The sequence below is a fragment of the Bubalus bubalis genome, chromosome 2 (genome assembly GCF_019923935.1).
Source record: "Bubalus bubalis isolate 160015118507 breed Murrah chromosome 2, NDDB_SH_1, whole genome shotgun sequence".
Classification (NCBI taxonomy): Eukaryota; Metazoa; Chordata; class Mammalia; order Artiodactyla; family Bovidae; genus Bubalus; species Bubalus bubalis.
Genome location: NC_059158.1, coordinates 19,368,858 through 19,380,130, shown reverse-complemented (window position 1 = coordinate 19,380,130; position 11,273 = coordinate 19,368,858). Strand labels below are relative to the sequence as shown.

Here is an 11,273-nt window from a genome sequence, read left to right as displayed (position 1 = left end):
GTCAGATTCACCTGGGGAGCTTTGGGACCTCTAGATGTTCACACTTCTACTTGGTCCTATTACCGGGGCCTGGAGTCTGGAAATCCAATTTCCCTCCAGTGAGCTTGAGATGCAGCCAGATTTAAGAGGGAAAACCTAGCTATCTCAGTCCAAAGAGGGAGAAGTCATTTTCCCTTGTTTTCTTCCAAGCTAGTTAGCAGAACAGAAAAGGAAACAAAACAAAAAGCACAGAAATAGACAAATTTTCTACAGAGACTCTTTATACTTCATTCTTCCAAGATACACACAGAACTCAACAGAATGAAGTTTATTTATTATATACACAAGTCATGTCTGACAACTGAGAAAATGCTATTTACACAAAACACCATAGATTAAAAATACACAGTATTTGTATTTTAATACAATAATAGGGTTCCAGGATACAAACAAGAAAGTCTGATAACAAGTTTTCATTATAAAGTTATTTGTTCTGCTACAAAGAACTACAGCGGAGGTAAACTTTGGCAGTTACTGAATTTCATATACTCGGTTTTACATCTGTAGAGGAAGCGACAACTTCTTCAGCACATGTACCACCAATTTCTGAGTCTTCTACTTCACTCAGAATCCTCAGCAGTTGCCTGTTCAGGATCAAATTCCTGACTATACGGTGATTCAAGGTTGTCCAGAGGTTCATGACTCAGCCTCTTTTAAAGAATAAACCAATAATTTCTTTTAAAAACTTTGCAATCCAAGTCCATTATTACTATGCTGATATAAGGACCCTCACTGTTGTGATAAGTTTCATTTCATACTGTCTCTACTAAATTCACTTACAAGCAGGCATGTGTTATATCGAAGTGCTAACCATATTAGATCCTATTTCTGCAAAGTCAGTGTTTACAAATTTGCTTATTTTTAAGTACTGAGATGCTTTCAGAATACAATTCAAACCAGTACTTCTCAAACTACAGTAAGGAACCAGGTTTCCTATCTGCTTTGGACCAATACTCCCTCGGCAGTTAAGAGAGTTACTACAGCGCTTCCAAATGAAAACTTTATTCTAAAATGTAAGGCAGAAATTCAGTACAAGAAAAGTTTTGATTTGAAAAACTTCCTTCCTAACCACAAGATGATTTTTTGCAGACATGAATAAATTTAAGACCTAGTTTTTAAGACTGGTAAAGTTAACAGTCATCAGGGTAATACTTATAAACACATTAGTTACTTCTAAATTTTAAAAAAAGTCAGATAAGATGAACAAAGCTATTCAGTACACCAGTTATTAATGCCAGTTTTGTAAGTGCCCATCATGTCTCATTGGCATTATAGTTAAAATTAAAACTGTGTATATCTGGTTGTATATATATGTGTGTGTAACTGATTCACTCTGCTGTGTACCTGGAACTAACACACACTATAAACCAACCATACTCCAATAAAAATGAAAAAAAAAAAAGCCTGTCTGAAAATTTGACACCTGTGAAATATAATAAATTCCCTCTATTTTTCAGATATAATTCCTTTTTATATTTCTACAAGAAAACAGGTGTTCTTTTGTCTCATAATAATAAACAACAGCATCTAACAGTTATTGGGTTCTCACTGTATACAGGCAGTTCTCTCAATTTTCTCCCTATTATAACTCATTATTCTCACAGGAAGCCTAGAAAGTAGGCGCTATTACTCCCATTTTATAGATGAGGAAAATGCAGCCCTGACAGGATGAACAACCTGCTTAACTCTAACTCAATGGCGCGAGGCAGGGGGCTAGGACTCAAACCGGGAGATCTGATCCTAGAACACTTTCTGCTCACACTACCTGGACTTGATAGGAAAACAGACGGCTCTGAGTCAGAAGGTTAAGACGCCTACCTGTATCATCTCTGCCATATACTGAACATGTTCTGCTACTTCTGCCAGTTCCTTATTCTCCTCCTTCAGGCGGGCAATTTCACTGTCCTTTTGTTCAATCTCTTTATGAAGCTATGTGACATAAATCAAAATAGTTCAGTATCTCACAGATTTGCAACGCTGTAAACTAAATCATATGGCTCCAAGTATACAAATGACAGACACATTTAGGGCAAAGTTCCTAACAAAGGTGCTGTCCTTGGCTCTCAACACAATAGGCTTCTTTTTGTGTAGCAGTTCTGCTTAATTAAACTTTTATTAGGCCAACATTACATCTGGTTTATATTGCTCTAGTAATATATCTTAGACAGCAGAAGAAAAATGATCCCGGAATGTTTAAAAATGTCACAAATTATATCCAGTACATACTTTCTCATTTTCCTTAAGTGCCTCATAGAGAGCCTTCCTCCGTTTTTCCGCCACTTCTTTCCAATATTGAGGGGATGGATTTTCTAAAATAAATGAATGTTTTACAGTGTAACTTTGAAAATCACTACTGTTTATATATACTGCTGTAAAAACCCAGTAACGTTTTGTCTATTAAAAAAAAATTTAGTCTTACTCAGTACTTAGTAATACCATTTTTAAAAAACATTAAAGTTAGAAAGCCAAATCAGTATTTTCTCTTATTTTCCCCAATGTTTTGAAGATTTTAAATCTTTCAAACAATTCCAGCACAAGAACAGTACACATGTAACTTGCACCTAGATTGTTAAAGGTTGTTGCTGCATTTGCTATGTGTCGTCATACTTTTTTTTAACAGTGACATTTGTGAGAAGTACAGATCAGTTATTTTTACAGTGCCCTTAAATTTGGATTTGTCCATTTTCATTATTAGGTTCAAGCTATAGATGTTGGCAAGGACACTGTGTAAACACCTTGTATCCTTCCCAGTGCACCACTGAAGAAGAACATACTAATCTGTCACAATCCCAGATGTTATATTCAATCATTTAAGATGATTTCTCCCTTGTAAAGACACTTTTTTCCTTCAGTAACAAGTAAATGATCTATGGAGTAAAATTTTTAGTCTGTGGTGTTTATATCCAGTTCCCTAACAAACTTTCATCCAGTTTTAGCTCCACTAATATTTCTTAAATCTACTGTTTCTATGGTGGATGAAAAAGAAGTGATTTTCCATTTATGTAGTCCCTTCTATATTCAGTAATTGGCATTATTCAGTCAAAGAACATCCCCTACCCCAATTGAGAAGAAAATTATCAGAAGGGACTCATGTACTCTTTTCTAATTCAGTGTATTATAATCCATTTTTGTCATCATTCATTTTGATGCTCAAACTTTCCTTAATTTAGCCAAGGGGATCCTTTAAAGCAGTCTCCTTATCCGTTTAACCTCTGCATCAGTTGTTGGTTTTCTAACACAAGAGATTTCTTATGTTTTCTAACACAAGAGATTACAAGCTCACTCTATAGTGAGCTTGCCCCAGTCCTGGAAGCAGCCCTTTCTCCAGGGAGCTTTAGTGGAGAGTACTGTTTACAAACCAAGAACTGGGTGTGATTGTGCTTCTTGTTATTTAGGTGCCATTGTTTCTGGGCTCTTTCACTTGCAGAGGTAGATTCTTTAAAAAAAAAAAAAAATCAGTTCATACCAACACTCCCAATTCCAGTTCCACAACAGAGTTCTTCCTTTCCTTCCCCATTACATATTGTATCTCCCTTCACCATACCATGAACCCAACCCATTTGCTCAATCCTAAAATATACTCAAATTTCCCCCATAACTGCTACTATAGCAATACCACTAACAACAAAAATTAAATTCAAGATGTCTTTGTAGTTCTTTTAGCCCTCACAATATATCCCACTGAGGGTGTATAGTCAAGAGTTCTGTGTTCAAGTTATATGGATTAATTTTTTTCTATGTGGTTATGATAGCAATATGATATATAGTTGAGTTGTTTATTTCCATATTTAACTTTAGTTATTACTTCCTATCAATCTTCATTAATTTTAGCCAAATCAGATGAGTGTCACAAATCCTGTTGCTTATTTTACATTATTATAACTTCTTATTTGTATGCAATCAACCTTTCTTAATTTTGCCTTAAAAACCCACCATCTACTTATTTTTTCCCCCACTGTCATACAGGCAACTCAAAATGAGCCCAAATATCACTTTATTCTTGGGTAAAACCATTAACTTCTCCAGGTCTCACATTTTTTCCTCAGTAATAATATCCAATGACTCATTATTAGAATAGAAGTAATCACCTTCCATAATACTTATACATCACTAGCTTCCTTTTCTGAATTCCACTGCCATTCCATTAAAACCAGTAATTCTCACAGGCACATGCTTCTCACTCATCTTCACTACTCTTATTGTTCCTATTGTTCCCTTATATCATTCTCCTGGTATCTTTTCTTCAAGCTCCTCTCCACAAGTTCATTCTCTAGACACTTTTCTTCTGAAGAGACTATTTCTAAGTCTTACATGTCCAATATCAAAGCTGCCATATTATTCACTATCCTTTCCTTTAATATTTCACCCATATATGGATCTTACCAAACCATAGGACCTGTCCAAATTTACATTTTATATATTTCCAACCATAAGAAACTTTAAATTATCAAAAACATTAAAGCAAAATATTTTAATAGATTAAAAAGCTGTAGGCAGAATTCATAACAACAAATAATATTTACCCTTATTATAATTTAAGTTTTTAAGATAAAAGCTGCATATATACATATTTTTTTGTACCTGTAATCATAAGATCAAATGCTTCTTGGCTGACTCCTCCAAGAGTTTTACTTCTACTACATTCTTGGTCAGTAACAACTCCAGAGCTGGAAGTCTTAGATATTAACTGGTCATTCCAATGTTTCTGTTTGGACAAGCCTTTAACCAACTATAAGGAAAATATGTACATCAGTCATTTTGTTTAATGAACAAGAAAGCTGAATAGCTTTGTCTCTTTTGAATTAAAACTAAAGCATTCATATCTCTTTTTGATATCTTTGGCTCTTTTAAAAAATTATAAATTCAAAACTCTACAAAAATGTATAATCATATTTTAGGAATTTTATTTACAGCAATTGTTTTAGATTAGACTTGGGTCTAAGGCTTAGCTGAATTCATTTTCATTACTTAAATAATTCAGTAACATGGGAAGGCATGATTTTCAACCCATAAAAGTCTAGAAACCCTCATCCATGATTTCATTATTTATATACATGGGTAAATGACTGAATCCAACATTTTATTCTTAAAAAAAAAGAGAAAGAAATCAAACATTATGCCTATAGGTTAACTCATAATTTATTATCCCAGTTCTACTATAGATATTCATACCAACTTTCAACTTCCTTAACTGAAATTAAAACAAAAACCACTTCTGTGGGGAATATACAATGGTTATCCCTAAATTATTTCCCAATTTCAATGATTTAGGTATTTATGACCAAGTAAGTCTTTGAAATGTTTTTAATGTAAGTGCAGTATCATCTGTACCCCATTCTAGCTCAACAATACACACCTCATTTTCTCTTCCAACTAGAGATCCAGCCGTAGAAGGCTGAATCATCTTCAGAGTTCTTCTTGGAACAGGACTACTCTGAAAGTCAACATAATAAATTATCTGGTTACTAAGTTACTATACGGACTGTTACTATCTTAATCCTACTATAATTTACAAAAAACAAAACAACCCAAAGGACACTAATGTTTGATATGGTATATAATTTTATAAAATTACACATGGTGTGATCAACTAGCAAACTTATTATTTCCCTAAAATTCTAATAAAGTTTGAAGAAATTCTAAAAATAAATCATATTACTCAAACTTGACACAAACAAGTCATTCTTCTCCCATTTCAATATATGTTCTTGCTACAGTCATTTGTTTAGTTCAAACAAAAATACAACATTTTTAAGTTCTAATTCTTCATATATGATGAAATTCCAGAGTACCAGAAATATCTGTATTGCATCTTATAAAAAAAGATCTTCCACACAGAAACTAGAAATGTACCAAATATCATTACAATTACGGCATAAACCCACAAAAGGGGTAAATTGGAGGAAAGCGTTAATTATTTACATTGCAAAATATTTCTCTCCCCTAATCAAAAGGATTCCTCTCAGGCTTTCTTTAAATTGTGAATATCCCCTAACGTATTTATAATGAATTCACCAGAAGAATGTAACATTAATAACATTACACATGTAAGAAGACCTGCTTCTCCCCCTCAACCTTTACCTGAGTGCAGAAGCAGTTTGCTTCAAGACCATTCATTAGCAGACAGCAAAAATGTCAGTGTTTGAGGCATACTAGAATTCCAAAATGCCCAAGCTACTGTTTCAGGAAAAAAATTGCCTTCCTTGTAATATGTAAATACCTTCCTGTAGATTTCCTGATCTAAAAGATCTCTCTACTATATTTGCAAAAAATCATTAGTTATACTGCCACCATGGGATAGCAAACAATAGCGAATACTCAAACAAAGTTAGTAAGAACATGACACCAAAGCAGCGTGAGAAAGTTACTGACTCCACACTGCACTTCACAGGACCAGAGCTCACCTTTCCCACGGTCAAGTTTCTACTGCTGATTATCATCTCACTATTGAACTGAAGAACAAACGCTGGCTACTGTGAGAACAAATATTACACCAACATTTCAGATACAATTTAGATTAGTCAACAGTCTCCAGACAAACAGAAGAAAATACAACTTTGAAACCTTTTAATAATAGGAGATGTTAATTTATTTAAATGCTTGCTACTAAGATAAATGACTGAAACACTAAATGACCATTTCCAAGATTTAACTTTCACAACTGCAAGCTTTATAGCATCCAGCCACCCAAATGTAATATTGCTATTATCATTTTATTCATACAGATCTTGCATTAGAATAAGCTCTTTACAGCCAGAAAGGTTCTCATATATTAATGAGTCTTAATCTTTTTAGAAACCAATTTTATATTTTGCAACCCCCCTCAGAAAACAGTAACAACAAAACAAGCACACACATAGCATTTTGTGTATGACTGGCAAGGAATCCACGACCTCCTAAAATATACTCTTACGGACTAGCTTCAGTCCAACTCACTCATTTCACAGATGAGTGTCACCTTGTTTATTTAACTTCTATGCAGAGTACATCATGAGAAATGCTGGGCTGGAAGAAGCACAAGCTGGAATCAAGATTGCCCGGAGAAATATCAATAACCTCAGATATGCAGATGACACCACCCTTATGGCAGAAAGTGAAGAGGAACTCAAAAGCCTCTTGATGAAAGTGAAAGAGAGTAAAAAAAGTTGGCTTAAAGCTCAACATTCAGAAAACGAAGATCATGGCATCTGGTCCCATCACTTCATGGGAAATAGATGGGGAAACAGTGTCAGACTTTATTTTTCTGGACTCCAAAATCACTGCAGATGGTGACTACAGCCATGAAATTAAAAAACGCTTACTCCTTAGAAGGAAAGTTATGACCAACCTAGACAGCATATTGAAAAGCAGAGACATTAGTTTGCCAACAAAGGTCCGTCTAGTCAAGGCTATGGTTCTTCCAGTAGTCATGTATGGGTGTGAAAGTTGGACTGAGAAGAAAGCTGAGCACTGAAGAATTGATGCTTTTGAACTGTGGTGTTGGAGAAGACTCTTGAGAGTCCCTTGGACTGCAAGGAGATCCAACCAGTCCATTCTGAAGGAGATCAGCCCTGGGATTTCTTTGGAAGGAATGATGCTAAAGCTGAAACTCCAGTACTTTGGCCACCTCATGCGAAGAGTTGACTCACTGGAAAAGATTCTGATGCTGGGAGGGATTGGGGGCAGGAGGAGAAGGGGACGACAGAGAATGAGATGGCTGGATGGCATCACCGATTCGATGGACGTGAGTTTGAGTGAACTCCGGGAGTTAGTGTTGGACAGGGAGGCCTGGCGTGCTGCGATTCACGGGGTCACAAAGAGTCAGACACAACTGAGCGACTGAACTGAACTGAACTGAAACTGAGGCGGAGATGCTAAATAACTCACCCAACATCACAGTTTTGGAGGCAGAACCAAGCAGAACCCAGGTCCTTTTATATCCCAGATAGTTGTACTATAGCTACTAAATATTCGACTTCTCTTTAAATGTTAGACTCTGCTGGAATTATATAAATTATTTGTCTGGGATTTTATTCAAAATAATTCAGTGGAAGAAAGAGGGAGTGAATAGAGATGGAGATGAAATAAGACTTGCCATATACTGATAGTCCATGGGGTCTTAAAGAGTCGGACATGACTGAGCAACTGAACTGAACTGATATACTGATAATTGCTGAAAATGGGGGAAGTAAACTGAGATTAAATTGCTATTTTTTAATATTTTCCTAATAAAAAGCTTAAAAAAAACATACACATACAAAGCACAATTGGAAGATGCTATTACCCATTATGGAAGATGATGGAATCAAATTCACATATTATCAGTACAAACTATTATTCAAGAAAAATAATTTAAGGAAGATACTAAGGCAAGGTAATAATGCAAAATGTCTCTGTGATCAAAGATCTAATCTGAATATACACACAAAGGATTTTAATAAAATCATCTCATGAATAAGAGTAAAAACAAAGGAATAAAAAGTCTTGTATATAGAAAACCCTAAGGAATTTACTAATACAACTAATAAGTTCAGCAAGGTTGAAAGAAACAAGATCAAGATACAAAAGTCAACTGCATTTCTATATAGCAGCAATGACCACACCAAAAATTTAATTAATGATTCCAGCTACAATAGTATTAAAAAGAACAAAATACTTAGAGCTAACCAAATGGAAAAACATCCTATGTACCTGGACCACAAAACTTAATATTCAACCATAATTCATTTTTAAACAGTCCTCTTGCCCTCAGACTCAAAATTTAGTTAAGTCAAGGTTCATAGAAATTATAGCCAAGTTAAATTTGACAAAATTATGTCAAAAAACATCTACCTACCTGCTTTCTACAACAGGAGAAAATGATTGCATCACATACCTTTACATTCTCTTGGAGTCCTTCTTGTTTCTGCTTCATGCTGTGACTCATTACACACCTGACGAAAACAGAAGACGAGCAATTCAAAAACAGAATAATCTGCATCAGAAAGTGAAATTCAGTTTTTTGTTCAAAGTACAATCATAAAAATTAAAATTAAAAAATCATAATGATAAAAAAGCTGGAATCTTTTCTCACTGTACCCAAACTCAGCCCTGTCAGTGACAAGTGACTAAAGCTAATGACTCTTAATATCTCTACTTTATACATACACACACACACACAAAATAATTCTGACTGGTAAAATTTTGTTATATATGAGAAAATATGTATTCTAAGCAAATTTACAAAACATGATGGTGTTCTGGATTAAATGCAGAGCTCCCAAAGATCTGAAAAATGGTCAGTGGGAAAAGTTAAACACAGACATTCGGGTATGATCAGGTCAAGAACAGCAACCTAACTTTGCTGTTTCAAAGGCAGATTTAAGCTATAATAAACTTGGCTCTGGTAACCAGCAATAACTTAATACTGACTTAGTATCTAATCAAATAAGATTATGCATTTCCATGTGTAGGGAATGTTTAGCCACCATTAACTGAGGTACTGATGGATGCAAAGAAAAGGGAGGAGACAAAGGGCTCTGCAATCTTATTAACCAGAACACTGGGCTCCACTCACTCCAAACCCAAAAGTGAACTCCTCAGCCATCTCTCTTCTCTCATCTGTCTCTCATACAGATCTCACTGATTTCTGTAGCCATGCCTTTCTTTACTCAGTGCAGTGACTGCTAAACTTTGACTGTGACCCATCCCATGTGAATACATTTTACGCTGTGCACCAGCACACACAAATGCTATCAAAAAAGCCCAGCAAAGAAAGTCTAATGCTGTGACGCATCCTATTTTCTAGTCTGTTTAATGTTTAGCAAATGCTGGTCGGGCTGAGCCAGGGCAGTGTTGTTCAAACTGCCGGTCGCAGCCTGGGATTCCAAAATCACTTAGTGGGTGTTTAAAACATCAAAGTGTATGGCATAGGAGGAATAAATACTGCTTCCTGAAGGTTCTAATTTAGCTGAGGAATGCGTCCTAAATTGCGATGTAAAAAATGTGATTTAGTACACGTCATGATTTAAAGAGTTGAAAGCCACGGGTCAAACCTAACTCTTCACTTGCTCATTACACTCCCGCCGACACCCTTACTTTTCATTATCTAGTTTTATTTTAGATGGAAAACCCTGGCATAGGACTGAGTCCAAGGAAATATTGATAAACTGATGAAACCAAGTGTCACCACGTTCATTTTTTCTTTAAATGAGCAGACGCAGGATTCAGGGATCTTCTCCCATGAGCCCAGTTAGCGGACCATCACGGAGGCGCAGTAGTAAAGAAACAGTCTGTCAATGCAGGAGACGCGGGTTCGATCCCTGGGTTGGGGAAGATCCCCTTGGAGAAGGAAACGGCAACGCACTCCAGTATTCTTGCCTGGGAGATCCCATGGACAGAGGAGCCTGGCAGGCTACAGTCATGCAGTCGGACGTGACTTAGCGACTAGACAACAACAATGGATTTCCACCAGTTCAAGAGGACGGATGATGTTCCTCTTGACCAGGTACACCCACACTGATGCCCTCACACCAACCAGCTGCACAGAAACCGCCCCGCGACCCCGCCAGTTTGTCCTCGGGACACAGACCCAGAAGCCAAAGAGGAGGCAGAAGGTTCAGCGCGCCGGGGCCCTCCAACCCATGGGCGTGCCTGGGGATGGCGCCCGCCAGCCAATAGCGAGCGCGGACGGGAAAGCGCGCCAAAACCGACCTAACTAATGGGACGGGGTCCAGTCTCACCTCCTCCCCCATCCCGCGACCGTTTAATTGCCTCTTCACCCCGACCCCGACAGTGGCCAGGCAGTCATCAGAGGAGTACGTGAGTTCTGGCCGGCGGCAGCCCAAAGAGGCCTCATCTAGCAACCCCTGCGGACCCCCTCCAGCCACCCCTCTCACACTTACCGGATGGAAGCGTGCAGTCCTCGTATCGAACTCAGGAAGTTGTGACCGCTGCTCCACGCGCGGGGTTCACAGCCAACCCACGTTTGGGCCGGCAGCTGCTACAGTGTGGGCGCGCGCTGCTGTGAAAACACTGAAACTCTTCCCGCCGGCCCTGGACGATCACGTAACCGCCTGACGCTAGACGTAGGGCGGAGCTATCGGAATCCGACGAATCGCCTCTCGCCCCCGCCCGTTTCGGCTCCGCCCCCTCTTGCGCCTGCGTGGTGGGCAGGGTGTGTATTTGGGCCCGGATGGGTTCTAGGTCCCAGTTCAGTCCTGCGGTCCTAACTTCCGTTCAAAGTGAATGTTTTTTTGTTTTTTGTTTTTTTGCCC

The 11,273-nt window shown here is 37.6% G+C and overlaps 1 protein-coding gene across 2 annotated transcripts; it reads right to left on the bottom strand.

Annotated features, from left to right (window-relative positions):
- Positions 1 to 292: 292 nt before the first annotated feature.
- GMNN (geminin DNA replication inhibitor) lies at positions 293 to 11,053 on the bottom strand. 2 transcript variants are annotated; one of them, XM_006051192.3, is made up of 7 exons: positions 10,902 to 11,039; positions 8,894 to 8,951; positions 5,396 to 5,473; positions 4,621 to 4,768; positions 2,266 to 2,348; positions 1,858 to 1,968; positions 293 to 689 (listed from the first exon to the last, which is right to left on the bottom strand). In XM_006051192.3, exons 2-7 carry the CDS (start codon positions 8,942 to 8,944, stop codon positions 600 to 602), a joined length of 561 nt encoding a protein of 186 aa, XP_006051254.2. In that variant the 5' UTR covers positions 8,945 to 8,951; positions 10,902 to 11,039; the 3' UTR covers positions 293 to 599. The 2 variants fall into 2 exon arrangements, with proteins under 2 accessions (XP_006051254.2, XP_044783878.1); XM_044927943.1 differs by lacking the exon at positions 293 to 689 and adding an exon at positions 3,399 to 3,475 and having other exon boundaries at positions 1,914 to 1,968; positions 10,902 to 11,053.
- Positions 11,054 to 11,273: the final 220 nt, after the last annotated feature.